Genomic DNA, 21,336 nt, shown 5'->3' with positions numbered 1-21,336 from the left:
GTTTTAAGATTTAAGAGCACAGCCTTTGCTTTCAGAGTTGGACTGCATTTGATTCCCAGTTCTGTCATATATTAGCTATGTGTTCTAGGGCAAAATACGTCAAGTCTCCGAGCCTCAGGTTCCTCAAATACAAAATGAGAATAATATGATCTACCTAGCCGGGTTGATGATGGCTCTTAGCAGAGTACCTCACATACAGGAAGTATACACAGATGGTACCTACTATGTGTGGTTGATATTATAAATGTAAACAAAACTCTGCCCAAAGTGGGAGACAGTCTTGATTTCTATAATAATTTCTCCTAACAGTAAAAAAATAAAATAAAATAAAATAAAATAAAATAAAATAAAATAAAATAAAAAAGCCACTAACTCAGTATCAGAGTCCTCTATTGTCATCTGTCCCTTTAACAAGTAGCTACCTCATAATTCACACTTGCTGGGTGAGGGGGTTCACTGAAAAGGTGAGTATTGTGCTTTGCAGGTGAGGATTCAAACACACTGTATACTCTGGCCAACGTGATTTAAAACCGCTTCCCAAACTTGTTGTCTCTTACACTTCCTCATCCTACTGCTCAAAAGTGAAGAAACATAACACTCATTGGTATTTAAGTCAAAGGCTGAGAAGGGAAATTTTCCAAATATTTGATCTACAAATTTCTATGGAACTTAGCAGTGGATAAAGCTAAATAAAAAATTGAGTCACAAATAACCTAAGCATATAATTTATCCTTTTTCCTTTACTGCAAAAGACAAATGTGTTAACCTTTATCTAAATGTTTAAAGATATCATGACATCAAAACAAGTAATCTGAAATGGAACCCAAGGCTGGGAAAGCAGGGACACTGCTGAAAAAGCTTTAAATGAGGACACACACTGGTTACTAGGCTACGGTAGCACTTGTATACTATGCTTCTCCCAAACACTCACCTTAGTTCAATACTTCAGCTTTTTATCTAAATGGGCACTCAAAATCTTGTAGCTACATGGTGCCCACTTGAAAGGAGGCCACATTGTTATATTTCTTTTCTTTCTTTTTATTTCGTGTTACTGTATTTCACAAGGTGGTATTTAAAAGGATAGCAACCCGGGCTTTACAATGTTTGTACTCTTGTATTTACAATTTTTTTATTATTGGCTTGAAAGTTTATCTTTTGGTTTTTAATACTATCTTTAGTAAGAATCACCACTACAGCAATACTTAAATCTATACATTATTATTTTAGATTATGATTTTAAATAAATTCTCTATGGATTATTTAAGAAAACTGCATGGCACTATATGGCTGTTAAGGATATAAAGTTGAAGGCATCAAATAATAAATTTTTTAGCCCACAAAGCAAGAGTTTTTAAATGGGTGCCATCCAGAATATGAAACAAAAGCTAATAAGGAGAAATCTAAAATGAATAATGTTTAGAATACCTGGATGTTGTATACCAATTTGAGTTCACTGGGGAAAAAAGGGACCATTATTAGAGTAGTTAAAAATATATAAAAAGAAATTAACACCTTTTAAACAAATAATCTGGCCAGATTAAGTTACTCATTGGCTGCCTATCTAATATGTATACCATTCTCTCCAATAATAGCATTTTAGAAATCATATCTTGGCAGTGTAAAAGCTTATAGTCAACTGCCAAGGAGGTGACTGGTAATTTAAAAAATAGATGACCTACCTACCTGAATGCAGACCAAGCTTTATTTGAATGACATACATTTAATTATTAAAGCTCACTAAAAACCATTTAAGTACTTGCATGTATTGCTGTGTGGTGTTATGACAGTGTTCCTACCTTTTAGGGGCAGGAATGTCTAGAGGAACATTCCAGCATTAAAATTTGGTTGAGAACTGAGAGGTAGAGTAGACAATTTTATCTACAGTGCACTTCCTGTTGGTTGAATAGCCTGTGACACAGCTACTAAAACAAATTCCTGTCAGATAATTCTTTATAAAAGCATGCCCTAATAGTTTGAAAACAAAAAGAATCTTAAAAATTACAATAGGCTTGCCTCGTGAATGAAGCCGTACATTCTGTGTGATTTCATTTATTTACAGTAGAAAAATAAGAGGACTAGTCACAGGACGGTGGTTATCCTCGAGGAGTGGAGGCTGTAACAAAGGCAACATGAGGGGGCTGTGGGGGGTGGCGTGCTGGCAATGTTCTGTTTCCCCCAGCTGGGTATGGATTACACAAGTGAGCTTCATTTTGGGAAATTCTTTCAGCTGTACACTCATGATATGTGTATTTCTCTGTGTATATACTATACTTCTGTTGAAATTGAAAAAACAAAACAAAACAAAACAAAACCCAGTAGATTAGTTTCAGCAATTGAAAGGTGATTGCTTCACAGTTTTGAACTGTTTTCCAACAATTGGAACAGCCAAATAACTAATTTTACCAGCCGTTAACACCAAGTGAATAGTTGCTAACTCAAAGGCCATACTGCTAATGACCAAGACAAATTCCTTTCTGTTTCTTTTCTTAAAACCTTGAAATACCAGGGAGCTGAAATTATTCAGAAGCAGAAGGTGAATTTTGTTGTTGTTGCTGTAGTTGGACTCCACAGGACTTACTACTTACGGGATACTTGATGCTCTGTAACAATTAGCTACTCAATGTATTTGAAATCATAAACTAATATCATTTTACCTAATCTTGAAAACATTTCTAAAACATTAATACCTTCTGTAAAAGTCATTTAATTCTTTTTTGGTGCAAAAGAGTTTTGCTGTTACACTTTATGAAGCAATGTGACATCAGAGCTACATTTAAACACAACTCTTGGGGCGCCTGGGTGGCTCAGTCAGTTAAGTGTCCGACTTCGGCTCAGGTCACGATCTCACGGTCCGTGAGTTCGAGCCCCGCACCGGGCTCTGTGCTGACAGCTCAGAGCCTGGAGCCTGTTTCAGATTCTGTGTCTCCCTCTCTCTCTGCCCCTCCCCCGTTCATGCTCTGTCTCTCTCTGTCTCAAAAATAAATAAATAACATTTATAAAAAAATAAAAAATTAAAGAAATAAAAAAAACTCAACTCTTATTCAACAATAACTCGTACAACTTTAATGACACACGGTCACAGATTGTTACAAAAGGTCACTGTTATCCCATTCTTGTAAGTGACATCTGATGGCTAACAAAACTGGAGGCAAAGTAACTCCCTAACAGTTACTAAGCACTTTGAACCCAAGTGCTTCTACAGTGTGCATACAGAACATCTATTTTCTGAGATGGAGATCCTTCCTAAATATGAAAACTTCTCCAGGGGCGCCTGGGTGGCTCAGTCGGTTGAGCGGCCAACTTCGGCTCAGGTCATGATCTCGCGGTGAGTTCGAGCCCCGCGTAGGGCTCTGTGCTGACAGCTCAGAGCCTGGAGCCTGTTTCAGATTCTGCGTCTCCCTCTCTCTGACCCTCCCCTGTTCATGCTCTGTCTCTCTCTGTCTCAAAAATAAATAAATGTTAAAAAAAATTAAAAAAAAAAACTTCTCCATATTACAGCCTGTGACGATCACTAAAATGACACCGTATTATCTGTGTAGCTTTTATAGTAGATTTTGCCATATCTAGCCATTCCTAACTAAATTTGGAAACAAAAATTAAATGTGACACGGTGACCAGTTTACTTCCCCAAGGCCAGGCCGGGTACCTTTTGAAAAAGAGTGAAAGAATGAAAAATGAGCTTTCAAATCCAGGAAGCCACTAGAAAATAAAAACACCACCATTCCAGATCCTAAAATTAGAGCTTTAAGGACTTTCTGTTGACTAGTAAGTTTTTGGGGGGAGGAGGTGGCGGGGAAGGGTGGACTCCTGCTCACTGTACACACGACACCAATGGGAATAAGGGCCAGTCCAAGTTCTACGTTACCATCACTCTGGGTAATAGCTCCAAGCTGCGAGGCACAGCTGTATAGGCCCTGCCAGCAAGGCCATCGCAGCCGTGCTTTGATAGCGTGGGGCCCTGAAGTGTCAGGATATAGAGAAGGCAGCAGTTGTTGGCTGTGAAAACAGTCTGATACAAACCAGATGGGAACTTACTAGATGGGCAACACAAAGGAAAACAATTGGCTCATTCAACAAAGTCAGGCCCCTGCCCCAGAGAATTCACAGAAGACAATAACAGTCACCCAGAGTTGATGCAAACAAGAAACAGCCATGTGGTTACAGTTTAAAGAATTGTTTTTCCTCAGACTAAACAAAGTTTTGATTTCTAATTCTTGTATTCATTAATTGTAGTTTGGTGAACGAGCCTTTCTGTCAAAGACAAATATTTCATTTATATAATATATACTTTTGTGACACCAAGAGAAATACATGGGGACATAGAAACTAATTTTGTGCTGTTTCCTACAAAGTGTTATGAACACAGGCTAAGCTCTTTCAAGAAACTGGAAAACCTAGAGAGTGACTGCTCGTGCTGATGCAGCGATTAGAAAATACCCAACGTAGTATTTCCATGACTTCCTAAGTCTGATTTGTTTTGATGTAGGCAGAATGACACAAAAGGCAATAATCACAAGGTTCTCAGGAGTACATTTCTACCTAAATAATTTTTTCTGACTTCATTACATGGGAAGTATTATGGCAATTATATTCACGGGGAAAAAGAGCCAGCATTCTCCCTAACCTGACTGTGTGAATCTCCTCACACTAAAAAGTGCCAGTTGACAAGTACAACCGAGAGTAACAATTAGATTTTAGGGCACCTTTTTGGCAATGACATTTCACTTAAAGACTTCTATGTATTGCACAACAGAGTAATTTGTTCTGGTATTTGAAAACATAGTATATAGCATTCTAGCTTAAAATAATTCACAGCTGCATCCTCCCCCCTCCCCCCCCCCCACTGGAAATCCCAGCACAACTTGGGCCTCTGCATTTACCACTAATTACAAAATACACCCAAGAAAGCCTTCTATCTGTAATCATCATTCTTTGGTGATGGATAGGAGCCTATCAAGGAAGCTGAAAATAACAGTATTTTCATGCACATGTTTGAACATATCTTATAATGAAGTAATCCTGTTTTGTTTTGTACATTTATAACAAAAAATAATGAGGTTTCACAGAATTGTGAAAATTAATGTTGCACCTGAGACACAGCTCACATTTCCAATTTACATGGGCTGTATTTCCAGACTTTTCACTAACTCTTCCTGCCCTAAAAACTGAGGTCGAACACTTAGAGATAACTTTCCTGTTGCACGAGATCTTTCATCCCTGGCAAGGTAATTCTGAAGTAGACCAGAGAAACAGAAGTGGGGTGACAACTTGGTGTGTGGAGGCTGATGCCGTCGTAAGCATTTCCAGCCATATGCATTTCCCCTTGCTCTCTGCTGCACACACATTCACACCTTTTTTTTTTTTTTAAGGTCTAAATTAGTGTGTGGCAATCGTGCTGGATAACTGACCATTTTGACTAAATTTACTCATCAAATCCAAGAAATCGGTCTCTGCTTATATTACAAGCTGAATTCCCCTGCAAAAAGCAGGAAAGGAAAAACTAAAAAGTGTTATTTATTGAAGTGTTACACAGAGGAAATTAAGAATAAATGTGTCAGTTCTGCTAAAACTTTGTTAAAATTTTTCTCAGCACATGGAATCAACTCTCTCACATAATGATTAACAGAGGCAGTTTGTCTTGGGCTTATCAGTAAATGTATTTGTTAGACCCTGGGTTAACTTATGAAAAAAAAAGAGGTTGTTACCATTTCTATTATTAGGCGTACTGATAATTATTTTCACACTTCTTCAGAATCTGTCCATTTCTACCTTAATGGGATGCTTATATATATAAAGATATCAGCATAATGAATTGGCATAAATTTTCTAAGAAAAAAACAAGTAATTACATTTAATAAGTTTTACTTCATAAATAGATCTTGATATGATTTCAGAGAGTAAGACAAGGGCCAAATCATGCAGGGTCTTTTAGGTCAAAGTGAGCAGTCTGGACTTTATTCTGATGCAAAAAGAAGTCTTTGGAGGTTTCTGAGCTGGGAGTCATGTGATCTGACTCATATTTTTAAAAGATCACTCTTGCTTTGAGTGGATAATAGACAAGAGGGGAGCAAAAATGTATACAGGAGAGAACAGTTGAGAAATTTCTCAAGATAATACTAAGGTTGAAAAATGTTATGCTTAAAAAATCAACTGCACACCTGCAGAAGGCAGAAAACTTAGCTTGATATCAAGTCACTGAAAAAAACTCTTGGTCGGTTTTATTGGAACACTGGAAACCACAGTATCGAGCAACAGTATTTAATAACGTCTGTAAACATTGAGATAATCTAAGAGAAGTGAGGTTAACCTCTCCGAACCTCTGCTTTCCCAACTGTATAATAAAAGTAACAACAATAAGAAGAAAAACATCTGTACATATTCACAAGTTTGCTGTGAGAATGAGAGCTACGCTACATGAGACTTCTTTGTCATCTGTAAAGCACCTGACAAATGTTGGTTTCATTGTTGTGTGTTTGGGGAAGAAACAGATCTACCATACTTGGTGATGACTGGGTTCTGTCCCAGCAAAACTTTACACAAGATATATACAGACGGGAGTACGGTCAAATTAGTAAGGAGCTTGGGAACAATATTATATAAGGAAGAGTAAAAGGAACATAACACACAGACTTTGGATTATGATTGCTGCCATCAAAAACTTGAAACACTGTCCCACTGAAAGACCTAACACCCAAAAGGACAAAACTAGAACCAATAGTGAGAAGTTATGGAGAGGTGAATGTTAACACAGAAAGAATAATTAGTGCTTTCCAGCTGTAAAATGTACAGCAAACTAGCATGTTCCCTATACTGTGGGGTGATCATCTGTTTGGTCTAATTTCCCTTTTGCTGGCTCCCTCTCATTTCTCTCTTTAAATCTCGAAAGTGTCGGGATCTTAAACCTGGGATGCTTCTCTTCCCTTTCTGTACTCAGTCCTTAGGTCATCTCCTCCATACCCACAGCTTTAAATAGTGTCCACACAATCAACTCTCAGATTTACAACCCCAGTCCCAACCGCTTCCCTGAGCTCAAATAACAAACTGCCAACCCGATTCTTCACTTGGAGATTTATTAGGCTTCTCAAACTTCACATGCCCTATGCAGAATGACTGGTTTTCACCTCAGTCTTCCCAGTAAATGACACCATCATTCACCCGGTAACTTTTGGAAACTTAGGAGTAATTAATCCTTGCCTGTGCTATCTACTACACTACACATCTGATCCACTTTAATAAATAATTTTTGAAATGAACTCATTCTTCAGTAATTCTATCAGGTACACCATCAATATATAGAGCCGGAACGTGACCACTGCGACACCCCCACCGGGGCCCGTGCCACTACCATCTCTCATCTTGATTACCGCAAGTCTTCCGGTTGGTCTCCCTGTTCCCAGTACTGTCTTCCTATAGTGTGTTTTCCAGCTAGCTGCCAGGGTGATCTATTTAAAAATGTAAATTAGAATTTGCCTTTCTCCTGCTCAAACCTTCCACAGGAATCTCATCATACTCAGAATAAAATCCAAATTCCTTCCCAGAGACTTACAGGGCTCCATGTGATCTGCCTACACTTCGTTTCCCATTTCCTATCACTGCCCCCCTTGCACACTCCCCTCCAGCCACGCTGGCCTTCTTGCTGGGTAAGAAACAGATCTACTATACTTAGTGATGACTGGGTTCTGTCCCAGCATAACTTTACGCAAGATATACTGACACATCAAGCTCATTCCCACCTCCAAACCTTCATTCTTCCTAATCCTTCTAGATGGAATACTCCTCCCCAGGGGTTTGCAAGATTTCCTCCTTCGGTTCATTCTCTGCAAATGCAACTCTTTCAAAAGAAACTTCTCCAACTAAATGTTTTAAAGCAGCAAACCACTCACCTTGTTCTCTTCATTATTCATGACCCTGCTTTATGACTTTTTAATTGACACTAGAAGTGCAAATCGCTATCGATGTTATTTTTTAAATAAATAAAGCAATACCTTTAAAAAATGTTTTGTTTTTATTTGGAAATAATATAAAACTTGGAGCAAAACTGCAAGAATAGTATAAAGAAAGAAAGCTCATATATCACTTACCCAGATTCACAACTGTTAACCTCTTCCCCTGTGTTTTAGGTTCGTGTGGTATTTATCCATGATTACATTCAGGTTATGCACTCTTGGGTAGAATACTACATGGAAATGTTGTGTCCTGCTCAGATATCCTACCTGGATAGCACACAGCGTTTATCTGCCCCCTATGGTAATATTAATTTTGACTGCCCAATCAATGTACTAGCTTTTGTTTTCCCTTTCAACTAATGAACCAATCTATGAGGAGATACTTTAAGACCACGCAAATATCCTTCTCCTCATTAAAACTTCCTTCTACATTTAGCATTCACTGAGGATTCTTGCCTGAGCTAATCTTTACTAGGGTGGTTGCAAAACGCTGGCTTTCCAATATTAGTGCTCACTCCACATTTGTCTGTTGACACTTGGCATTCTTCTGTAAACCCTTTATTTTTTTTTCACAGCATTTATTGTCATCTGAAATTTTTGTAAATTTATTTAATATTTATAGGGATTTCAACTTTTATGTTTACTACAGTATCCCAAGGTGGTGAACAGTACCTGGCACATAACAACTACTCAAGAGTGAATGAATGAATGAATGAATGGAGAGAAAGAGAAAGAAAATTGTTAAAAAAAAAAAAAAAAAAAGGCCCCTGCACTAGATGGGACAATAGAGTCAACTAATACATTTGATCCAATACACATTTACTGAGAACCTACCATATAAGGTGCTGTGCTATAGAATGTAGGTGGAGCAGGGATGAATGAAATAAGGTGACTGTGTCTAGGAAATTTCCTTCCTAGAGAAGGAGACAGGCTGTAAGAAAATACTCTTACAGAATATGACACTAATGAGGGCTAGAAGTGAAATATATGCCAAACGGTATGGGCCCTTCAAGGACACAGAATGGATCAAGAATGTCTATAGGGGATGGGGATGTTGTGTCAGAGGGCAGGGGAGGGGGTAGTTCTAAGTAAAGACACAGAAAAAGGCATGGGGGTGGGGGTGGGGTGGGAGCTCAGAAAATACAGGGAATAGGGGGATGAGGGGCTCAGAAGGAATAGAGTGATGAGGTGTGTATGGCTACACATCACCTGAAGGATCATGAAGCCCATCCCTCACTCTGCAGATGAAAAATAAATGATCCTGCTTATTCTACACTCATTCCCTGTCCCATTTGCTTCTCCCTTTTCTCACCTGAGTGCCATCCCTAACCTCTTCTTTCCTCTCCTCCCCCTTCCCTCTCCACTATCTCCTTACCCCCCTTTTCCCTTCTTCTATTCCCTCCCTTTCTTTTCTTTTCTTCTCTCAGGATGACATCTTTCCCCCTCTCCCTCTGTCAAGAGTAGAATGAGGTAGGATCGAGGCTGCAGGTGGAAGTTACCTTTATAGAGGGAAAAAAGCATAGCTCTTTCTTCAACCCCAAAGTAAAAAATATGAAAAGACTAAAGTAGAGCTATAAGAATTTCGGGACAGAATAGCTATAAATCTTCACATTCGAAAGAACAGACCTCAGAAAAGCAAAAGCATGCATTAAAAGAGAATTGAGGGATAAACATGGGATTAAGGATTTGAGGTGAAGGGCTGGAATAGGTGCTATCTGGGAGTGAAGGTCAATATGAAATTAGTAAAAGAATTCCTGGGGAATGGCAAAAGTCCCACTCAAGCCCCACGGTTTGCTAACAGGCTATAATTACACAAATAGCATCATCATCCTGCAGGATTTGGTGAGCAGAGAACAAAATCAGAGACCCTTGAAAGCAGGAGGAATGCAGAGTGGGGATTAGCATAGATCAAAGAGACATCAAGTCTTGCATGGTGATTAAGACAGAACTGAAATGGGTCAACCATATAGGTCAGGCAAGATAGGAGGCCCCAGGAATAGCCAGTCAAGAGAAGTAAGACCAAGTAATTGGAGGTCCCACTACAGGTGGGAGAAAGAACACATGACCAAAGTGGTTCTGTTTAACTGAGGCACTAGCTACTTCACAGTATCTGCTCCGGTGTCCCATTATGCAAATTAGTCATGTTAGGGGAGGAAGGAAAAAAGAGGCATTAAGCTGTATAACGAATAAGACAATTATCCCTACACACTCCAAGGACCACAGCTGCTCATTATTCCAAATATATAGGCTCACCTTTGTTTACAGTTAGATGGGGAAAGGCTAGGGCCAAAGGCAAAAATTTGGGGGCATTTTACATAAATAAAATCTTATTCTATAGAACATCAATAATAATAGTGGTAAAAAGCAAAATTATTATGGATAAGAAACTTTATTAACTTTTCTACATAATAAAATAAATTATGTAAGTACAGGGGTGCCTGGGTGGCTCAGTCAGTTAAGCATCCGACTTTGGCTCAGGTCATGATCTCACGGTTCATGAGTTCGAGCCCTGCATCGGGCTCTGTGCTGACAGCTTGGAGCCTGGAGTTTGTTTCAGAGTATGTGTCTCCCTCTCTCTCTCTGTCCCTCCTCCACTCATGATCTGTCTCTCTCAAAAACAAATAAAAGTTTTTTAAAAAGTAAAATTTTAAAAAATTATGTAAGTACAATAAAAAGGAAAAAAATGTTTACAAGAACAAAAAGGAAGGTTACTAGGGGTGACAATGAAATTATGTTGCCTTTTGCCATCAGAGGTGTATGGGGGGGGGGGGTGGTATTTCCTAAGAAATTTAGTCGTTTTTAATACCTTCATGTGTACCTGATACTGCCCCTAATCTTTTTTAATATATTTTTTTAGTTTATTTATTTAGAGAGAGAGAGAGCACAAGCAGGGGAGGGGCAGAGAAAGAGGCCAAGAGAGAATCCTAAGTAGGCTCCACAGTCAGCGCAGAGCCCCACATGGGGCTCAAACCCATGAACCGCGAGATCATGACCTGAGCTGAATTCAAGAGTTGGTTGCCCAACCGACTGAACCACCACCTTGGCATCCTTGCCTCTAATCTTAATCTTTACTTTTAATCAGGATGCCACAGCTCAATTGTTGAGCTCCTGAGTTATCAGTTTCTCTCTTGGATTTAAAGATGAGAGAATTGCTGACAGAATGAATTTACTAAGATACTCACTTGCCAATAGATAGGATTACAGATTGGAAATCCCCTTGGTTTAATAAGCTTCAGTATATTTAGTTGCCCAGCATGCAAGTCAATGGAAAGTTCTGTAAAATAACCCAAGATTTTATATATATCTTCAATATGTTCACTGGAGAGTGAAAAATTGTGTTGAAAATCAGTTTATCTCCCTAACACTGTACAGACATGTCCCATCTATAACATTTTCTTGCAAACATCCTTAAAACTCAGGACCAATTAGAGGTTCAATTCCTAGCTGTTAAATAAGAGCTGATTACAACATGAGTATTCCAAAAGGAGAAGTGTCCTAGAGACAATCCTGCTAATCACGGCTAATATTTTCATAGCTCTTAATACGTGTCAGGTCCTATTCTAACTGCACTGCATGTCTCTACTATATCAACACACACACACACAGACATTAAGTATCTTACCCAAGGTCACCAGCTAAGGATTAGCGGAGCTAGGATTTGAACCCAAGGCAGTCTGACTCCAGAGTACAAGCTTTATGTTGTAGTGCTTCTAATTCTATAGTAGAACAGAAGTCACAAGACTATCTGGAGTCATTAAGCAGTATTTCACAAAGGGTGGTCTTCCTCCTCCTGTATCAAAATCACCAGGGATCCCAGTTAACATTCTGATTCCCAGGCCACACCTCAGGCAAACAATCAAATTCTCAGGGAGAGGTGGGGATCTAGATTGAATTCAGAGTGCCAGAGATTCCTACGTCTGTGAAGGTTTGACAACCACTGTATTAGAGACTAACAAAGAAACAATCTAGTCGTAGTTCATCCTGTAAGTATAGTAAGTCTATATTACTTCTCTATTCTAATTCATTCTGAATTGAAATAACCAAGCTTCTTTTTTTATTTAGGGTAGAAGTGGGTTAGTAGAATAACCTGTTAGTTGAAATAATCTATCTAATTTTGTTTTATTTATATAAAACTAAATTTGCCAAAAAATTAAAAGATTATTATATTGATTAGAAGAATAGCATTTATAACACATTAACTTATAACTGCAATTAGTTTTCTTTGGGGAATGGCAGTGTAGTATAATAGAAATATTCAGAAATATTTCAGTAATATTCAGAAATATTACTGATCTAAGAAGATCAGACTCTACCACTAATCGGAGTTATGATCTTTGGTTCTATTGAACTGCATGGTCCCTCTGCCTTCAAGACTTATGAATCTAGGGGCGCCTGGGTGGCTCAGTCAGTTGAGCGTCCAGCTTTGGCTCTGGTCATGATCTCACAGTCCGTGAGTTTGAGCCGGGCATCAAGCTCTCTTGCTGTTGGCACACAGCCTGCCTCAGATCCTCTGTTTCCCTCTCTCTCTCTGCCCCTCCCCCCGTTTGCACACTCTCTCTTCTCAAAAATAAGTAAGTAAACTTAAAAAAAAAAAAAAAGACAAATCTACCTCACTGATAACCTACATTTACCTGTACAATTATTACTTTGGAAAATTAAATTATTCTTTAGTGGCTGATGAATAAAAAGGGCACTAAGTTAATCTATTACTTTAAATTATATTTTACATCAATTTGATTTCAATAAAAAATCATAAAACCTTTAAAGTCAGGTTTCAGGAAGTCTGGCTAAGGACAATGAAAGGGTTGCAGAGGTTTCTGGAATGTTGGCGAGTCTTCAAAAACAATGCTGGTGTATGCTTTTGGTGAGATGTGTTTAACGTCAAAGACTTGAGAAAAATCTAAGCTCTCCATGTACAGTGTACAATTAATTCTACAATAGGAAAATTAAATAATTTCCAAACTTAAAACTCTTACAAAGAAAAGGAAATTACTTTTAGTGCCAACAAGTGAAAGTGTTATGGAAATCCTTGAGCAGTTTTCATTGTCTTATTTAACAGATCTTCCAGATCAATCCTTTTATATATTTTGCTCATTCTGATGGAATATCCTTAGTTACGCACATTTATCTCCATGATTACATATATGTGTGTGTGAATAAAGAATTATATATAATATATATTCTTTTACAAAGGCGTAAATCCTTTCTTGTAGGAATAAACAGCTGAAATAATCATCTGTGTTAAAAATCCATTAATGTGCCAGAAGAGTATCTTTTCTCCCATGGATTATGCCCCCCGCCCTCCAAACATCCTCACATAAAATGGAAGAAATGTATACACATAAAGACAGTCAGCAGTGGACCGAACACGTGTTTTTTTCATCACTATAAGAAAAAAGTGACAATTTGACAGTACGATTACATAAAGTTGTTTCTCTTTTCATATTTAATAGCATTCTAACAAATTATTGGAAATGCAGTGATTTCAAAAATTATTCCTCTTAACCACCCTTTTCTTCTCTTTATCCCTTGAGAGTAGTTGCTTTGTCTTATTCCTCCTTCTAGGTCCACAGTGCCTTCTACAGTCCTAAACATGAAAAGCATGCTGGGAAAGGTTGACCAAAGAATGAATATACACTGGAATATTATTTAGCCATAAAGAGGAATGAAGTAATGATATGTGCTACACTATGAACGAACCCTGAAAACGTGTTAAGAAGCCAGACACCAAAGTCACATATTGTATGATTCTGTTTATATAAAATGTACAGAGTGGGTAAATCCATAGAGACAGAAAGCATGTTAGTAGTTTCCAGGAACTGGGGGAGAGGAGAAAAGAAAAGGAATACTAAGAGGTATGGGGTTTCTTTTTAGAACAAAGGAAAGGTTCTGGGATTAGATAATGGCCATGGTTCCATAACTTTAAAAAAAATACTAAAAACCACTAAATTGTACATTTTGGGGCACCTGGGTGGCTCAGTTGGTTGAGAGGCCAACTTCGGCTCAGGTCATGATCTCACAGTTTGTGAGTTCGAGCCTCGCGTCAGGCTCTGTGCTGACAGCACAGAGCCTGGAGCCTGCTTCTGTGTCTCCCTCTCTCCCCCACTAACGCTCTGTCTCTTGCTCTCTCTAGAAAATAAATAAAACCATCAAAAAGATTTTTTTACTTGTATACTTTAAAAAGGATAATTTTAAAATAAGAATTATATCTCAATTTTTAAAAACAGAATGAATGAATGATGCCATACTATTCTCTTTTCCTCTAGAGTTCAAGAAGACTGTCCACTGACTAATATGTAACCTGATTTAACTCTTCCTACCCTTGGGCAAAGTCTTGGCTACCCCCACCCTGCTCAACTAATTTGTCCTTGAAGAATAAGAAAACATTAACACTACAAAAGAAATCATACAATGTTTTAGAAAAGCAGGTAAAAATCTAAAAGCAGCCTTTAGATTATTCCACTATAGCTCACTATCTACATTAAAGGTGTCAGTAATTAGAAAACAATTGGGATGATATATTCTCTTTTCTCTCTTTTCTTCTTTCTTCTTTTTACTAAATAACAGAATTAAATGTTTGTGATCAGTAGCAACTGATATTTAAGTTTGATTCAATAAATACTTATTGATTACTGTGCATTAAACACATTGGGAAACATCATCTCTTAAATAACAAACAAGATAACCTATCTTAACAAACAAACCACAGAACTATCAGTTTCTCTGACCTTCTGAATAATCAGTCTAGGCAATGTAGAGATGATAAAGGCAGTTCCTTCCGGAAAGCTGTTAAGTCACATAATAAATATGTATTAAATGCTTACTCCACAAAATGGTATGAAACAAGGAAAAGAATATCAGTTTTGCACTCAGGTAGGTAAGGGCTAGAATTCTATATCTTCAGTTTCTAAAACTGTGCTATGGGAAAGTTAGTTATCCTTCACGAACTTTATCCTTTTTTTTATAAAAGAAAAGGGGAATGGAACTACCTGCATGTCATGGTATTTTGAGGAATAAATGAGATAAAAGAGAGTACCTAGCAGGCTGATAGCAGAAATTATCAGTGAAACTATGATCATGTTCAGGGCACAAAAAAGCTGGGGTTGGAGTTAAAGATAAATAAGTCATTTGCAATTGGAGGTTCAGTAAGGACTCAGAAAAATGGAGCTAGATGTTGAAAAAGAAGTTTGTAGACATGCAAAGTGGGGAAAGAAGAAAATTATACATAAAAGGAAGATAACATGCAAAAACATCAAGGCTTAGAAGTGTAGTGGGGCGGGGCGCCTGGGTGGCTCCATTGTCGGCTAAGTGTCTGACTTCAGCTCAGGTCATGATCTCACAGTTTATGGGTTCGAGCCCTGTGTCAGTATCAGTGCTGACTCTCAGAGCCTGGAGCCTGCTTCGGATTCTGTGTCTCCCTCTCCCTCTGCCCTTCCCCTGCTCATTCTCTGTCTCTCAAAAATAAGTTAACTTTAACAAAAAGTTTTTTAAAAAAAGTGTAGTGTGTGAGAGAACTCAGTATTTATTGAACTGGACTGGGTTAATGATACATTATATTGGATATTGGATGTGCCAGTAAAAAGTTTTGAGCTGACACTTCTTTCTTTTCTGAAATCTAAACATGTATTTTCAGATTAGCACATACTGTCTTCTCTTGTGTTGCTAGTTGGTTGCTATTAATTACAAAGCTTAAATGTCTCAGGCTTCTAGCTTGAATAAAATGTATTCTCAAATAAATACCTAGAAATCCAATGTATATTATAGTGAAGATACAATGTATTATAAAAGTATAGCCAACTATCTCCTCCTGAAGTGTTAAATACAGAAAAAAAGATGTGAATAATTGTGTGTAAAATACTCAGTGTCACATTTAAACACCTTTTAACAACAAAACCTTTTATACATTCCCATATAACAAACTTTTAACAAAAGTTAACTAAGAAAATTCATAATAGAAAAGGGTCAGTAATATTTAAGTTAGCTTTACTGAAGCATAATTCATACCCAGTAAGATTTACTTTTTTTTTTTTTTTTTTTTGAGAAAGAGAGAGAGGAAAAGAAAGGTCACTAGAGAACAAGGGGTGGGGGGGGGAGAGAGAGAGAGAAAGAGAATATCCCACAAGGGACAGAGAGAGAAGTGGGGCTCACCGGGGGCTCGTGTTTTACCCCAAAAGGGGCTCATGCTCACCCAATGGGGGCATGAGCTCACCCGATGTGGGACTCAAACTCACGAACTGTGAAATCAATGACTGAGCCACCCAGGTGCCCAAGATTCACTCTTGACAAACACATGGTTATATAACCACCACCACAATCCAGATCTAGAACATCTATATCACCTCCAAAATTCCTCCTGCCATTTGTAGTCAAACCCTGCTCTCACTCCTAGAAGCCACTGATCTGTTCTCCTAATATAGATACTTTTGTTTTTTCCCAAATGTCATATAGCTGTAATTGTCACATAAATACGGTATGAAGGCTTTTGAATTTGGCTTCTTTCATTTTATATAAAACAATGAGACTCATCCATGCTTTTATGTATATCAGCATTTCATTCCTTTTTGTTGCTGAGTTCCATTGTATGGATGTACCATACATTGCTTATCCATTCACTTGTTGGAGGACATCTAGGTTCACTTCTTGGTAATCATAAATGAAACTGCTAAAAATTGAGTACAGGTTTTATGTGAATATAAGTTTTCAGTTCTCTTGAGTAAATACCTAGTATATGGACTGCTGGGTTGTATAACAAATTTATATTTAATTTTAGAAGAAACTGCCAAACTGTTTTTCCAAGGTGGCTGTAGCATTTTGCACTCCACCAGCAATGTACAAGAATAAGAATTGCTCGGCCTTCTCATCAATGCGTGATGTTACCAGTTTCTTTGATTTCAGCCGACCTAATGGGTAGTTAGTGGTATCTACGTTTTAGTTTGCACCTCCCATTAGTAACTAATGATGTTTAACATCTTTCTGTGTGCTCATTTGTCATCCATATAACTTTTTCTAGTGAAGTGTCTATTCAAATCTCTAAACTCATTTTTAAAATTGGGTTGTTCATTTTCCTACTACTGAGTTTTATGTTTTTAAAACATATTTCGGATTCAAGTTCTTTATCAAAAAGTGGATTTGCAAATATTTTCTCCTAATCTGTAGTTTATCCTATTTCATTCCCTTAACAGTGTCTTTTGAAAAAGTTTTTATTTTCATTAAATCCAATCAATCAATATATGCTTCTAGGAACTATGACTTTTCTATAACATCTTAAAAATCTTTGCCCAACCACAGGTCACAAAGATTTTCTCCTATTTTTCTTTTAGAAGTTTTAGTGCTTTTGGCTTTACATTTAGATTTAGGATCCATTTTGAGCTAATGTTTGTAATGTTTGTGAGATATGGGTCATGGTTCATTTTCTTGCACATAGGTGACCACTTGACCCAACACAATTTGTTGAGATCATCCTTTCTTCATTCAGTTCTTTGCTATTTGTGAAAAATCAATTGATTATAAATGTATGGACTATTTTTGGATTCTATACTCTATTCCACTGATCTATCTACCTGTTAATCTTTATGCCAATACTACATTATCATGATTACTGTAGCTTTAGAAAATGTTTTAAAGCCATAGTGTAAATCCTCCAACCTCTTCTTTTTAAAAGTTATTTTGGCTATTCCAGGCCTTCTGCATTTCCTTATGAGCTTATCAATATCTACCAAAACCTTATTAGAATTTTGACTGAGATTGCACTGAATCTATGGATCAATTTGGGGAGAACTGACTTCTTAATTTTGAGTCTTATCCATTTATAGGTCTTTGATTTCTCTCATCAGATGTTTTTGTAGTTTTTAGCACACAAATCATGAAAATATTTCATTAGATTTATACCTAAATATTTCACATTTATGTTGCTATGATAAACTATAGTTTTTAATTACAATTTCCAATTTTTCATTGCTAGCTCAAAGAAATATCACTGATTTTTGTACATTGATATTGTAGCCCCTGTGAACTTGATAAACATGTTGGTTCCAGTAGGTTTTTTTGTAGGCCTTGTGGCACTTTATATAATCATGCATTACCAAATAGAAGTAAGTTTATTTCTTCCTTTCTAATCTGTATGCCTTTTTTCATTTTTCTTGCATCACTGTATTGACTAGAACAGCCAGTATGATTTTGAAAAGGAGTAATGAGAGCAGACCTCATTGCTTGTTTCCAGTTTTACTAGGAAAGCATTTAGTCTTTCACCATCATGTGTGATATTGACTATAGGTTTCTTGTAATGTCTTTCCTTTATCATGTTGAGAAAGATTCCTCTGATTCTTGGTTGAATACTGTAATCATAAAAAGATGTTGAATACTGTCAAAAGCTTTTCTAGATCTATTGAGAAAATCACATTTTTTTTTTTTTTAAGTCTATTCATATAGTGAATTACATTGCTTTTTGAATGGTGAACCAACCTTTCTTTCCTGAGATAACCCACCTGGTCCACTTACTGTCTTTCTATATATTGTTGGATTCAATTTGCTAATATTTTATAGAGAAATTTTTTGTCTATGTTCATGAGAGATATTGGTCTATAAATTTCTTTTCCAGAAATGTCTTTGTCTGGTTTTGGTATCAGGGTAATGGTAAAAAGAGTTCTTTTCTCTTCTATTTTCTGGGAGAGTTTGAGTAGAACTGGCATTATTTCTCTCTTAAATATCTGGTAGAATTCTCCAGTGAAACAATCTGAGCCTCAAGTTTTCTTTATTGGAGCATTTTAAGCTAAAAATTCATTTTTTCTTTAACAAATATAAGATTACTTAGTTTATTATCAGCTTCTTCTCAAGTTAGATAAAATTTTTCCATTTTACCAATGTTGCCAAATTTATGAGCATAAAGATACTAATATTACTTTATAATCTCTTTAATTTCCATAGGATCTGTACTGATTTCCTCTCTCTAACTTCTAATACTAATGATTCATGTGTTTTCTCCTTTTTCCCTCATCATCCTGGCTAAGGTTTATTGATTTACCAGTCATTTCAAAGAACCAGCTTTTGGTTTCACTGGGTTTCTATTATGTTTAGGTTTTCAATTTCATTCTGTTCTTTTCCTTCCTTCTGTTTATTAGAAGTTTAATTGCCCTTCTTTTTCAGGTTTCCTCCATTAGAGGTTTAGAGCACTGATTTTAGACCTTTCTCTTCTATTATCATGTAAGCATTTATGCCATAAAATTCCCTCTGATCACTGCTTCAGCAGCATCCCATGAATTTTGGTACGTGGTGCTTCCATTTTTATTCAGTTAAAAATATTTCTTTTTTTCTTTTAATTTTTTGAGAGACAGACACAGAGAGCAAGCGATGGGGTGGGGGGGTGGGGGGAGAGTGAGGGAGACACAGAATCTGAAGCAGGCTCCAGGCTCTGAGTTGTCAGCACAGAGCCTGATGTGGGGCTCAAACCCACAAACTGTAAGATCATGACCTGAGCCGTAGCTGGATGCTCTACTGAATGAGCCACCCAGGTGCCCCAAGTTCAAAATAGTTCTAATTCCCTTTGTAATTTCCTTTTTGACCCAAGGTTTATTAAAATGTGTGCAATTTAGGGGCGCCTGGGTGGCGCAGTCGGTTAAGCGTCCGACTTCAGCCAGGTCACGATCTCGCGGTCCGTGAGTTCGAGCCCCGCGTCAGGCTCTGGGCTGATGGCTCGGAGCCTGGAGCCTGTTTCCGATTCTGTGTCTCCCTCTCTCTCTGCCCCTCCCCCATTCATGCTCTGTCTCTCTCTGTCCCAAAAATAAATAAAAAATGTTGAAAAAAAAAAATTTAAAAAAAAATAAAAAAAAAAAAAATGTGTGCAATTTAATTTCCAAATATTTAGGAATGTTCCAGGAATCTTTGTTATTCATTTTCATTTTCATTCCACTGAGGTCAGAGAATATATTTTGTATGATTTTAACTGTTTTAAATTTACTGAGGTTTGTTTCATGATACAGAATATTGTCAATCTTGGTTAATGTTTCAAGTTTACTTAGGAAGTAAAATCAGCTTTTTAAAAAAAATTTAAGTTTATCTATTTATTTTGATAGAGAGAAAAAGCATCAGTGAAGGAAGGGTAGACAGAGAGAGAACCCTAAGCAGGCTCCGCACTGTCAGCATGGAGCCTGATGCAGGGCTTGAACCCATGAACTGTGAGATTCTGACCTGAGCTGAAGTTGAACACTTAACTGAGCCACCCAGGTGCCCCCAAATCAGCTTTTTATCAACTAGGTCCAATTGGTCAATATTGTTGCTTAGATCTTCTACACTCTTATTTATTTTATTTTTATTTTTTTATCAATTTTTTTTAATTTAAATTTTGGTTAGTTAACATACAGTGAAATATTGGTTTCAGGAGCAGAATTCAGTGATTTATCATTTACATACAACACTCAGTGCTCATCACAACAGGTGCCCTCTTTAATGCCCATCACCCATCTAGCCCATCCCTCCCCCCCATCAACCCTCAGTCTGTTCTCTATTGTTAAGAGTCTTTTGTGGTGTGTTTCCCTCTCTTCTTCCCTGCACCCTTCCCATATGTTCATCTGTTTTGTTTCTTAAATTCTACATATGAGTAAAATCATATGGTATTTGTTTTTCTTTGATTGATTTATCTCGCTTACCATAATACATTCTAGCTCCATCCACGTTGTTGCAATTGGCAAGATTTCATTCTTTTTGATAGCTGAATAATATATATATACCAGATCTTCTTTATCCATTCATCAGTTGATGGACATTTGGGCTTTCTCCATATTTTGGCTATTGTTGATAATCCTGCTATAAACATTGGGGTGCTTGTACTCCTTTGCATCTGTATTTTTTGTATCTTCACAAAATAAAATGCTTTTGCACAGTGAAGGAAACCGTCAACAAAAACAAAAAGGTGACCTACTAAATGGGAGAAGATATTTGCAAATGATATATCCAATAAGGGGTAATATCCAAAATAAAGAAAGAACCTATATACCTCAACACTAAAAACCAATCTGATTTAAAAATAGGCAGAGGATTTAAATAAACATTTTTCTAAAAAAGACAAGTGGCCAACAGAAACATGTAAAGATGCTCAACATCCCTAATCATCAGGGAAATGCAGATCAAAGCCACAATGAGATATCACCTCACACCTGTCAGAATGACTAAAATAAAAAAGGACAAGAAATAACAAGTGTTGGCAAGGATGTAGAAAAAAAGGTACATTGTTGGTGGGAATGTATATTGGTACAGCCACTGTGGAAAATATGAGGTCCTCAAAAAATTAAAAATAGAAATATCATGTGATCCAACAATTCCACTACTGGATACTTATCCAAATAAAACAAAATACAAATTCAAAAAGATATTTGCACCTCTATGTTTATTGCAGCTT

At 37.1% G+C, this 21,336-nt stretch overlaps 1 protein-coding gene across 10 annotated transcripts in view; it reads right to left on the bottom strand.

The window, feature by feature from the left end:
• Nucleotides 1-21,336, bottom strand: part of KIAA0586 (KIAA0586 ortholog) — a 113,652-nt gene that overhangs the window by 11,650 nt on the left and 80,666 nt on the right. Inside the window, exon 30 of one of the 10 annotated variants that reach the window (XM_078448202.2) lies at nt 11,066-11,220. The exons of 7 other annotated variants lie outside the window; for them this stretch is intronic. In XM_078448202.2, the coding sequence (XP_078304328.1) occupies nt 11,081-11,220 (140 nt within the window). In that variant the 3' untranslated portion in view covers nt 11,066-11,080. Of the gene's footprint in view, nt 1-11,065; nt 11,221-17,929; nt 18,281-20,439; nt 20,742-21,336 lie in introns of those variants that run through there. 2 more of the 10 variants (XM_078448204.2, XM_078448201.2) reach the window with 2 other exon arrangements.

This window comes from Panthera onca, chromosome B3 (assembly GCF_046562875.1).
Source record: "Panthera onca isolate mPanOnc1 chromosome B3, mPanOnc1 haplotype 2, whole genome shotgun sequence".
In the NCBI taxonomy this organism is placed as follows: domain Eukaryota; kingdom Metazoa; phylum Chordata; class Mammalia; order Carnivora; family Felidae; genus Panthera; species Panthera onca.
Note: the sequence above shows the minus strand (reverse complement) of the source record. Positions and strands in the feature narration are given on the sequence as shown.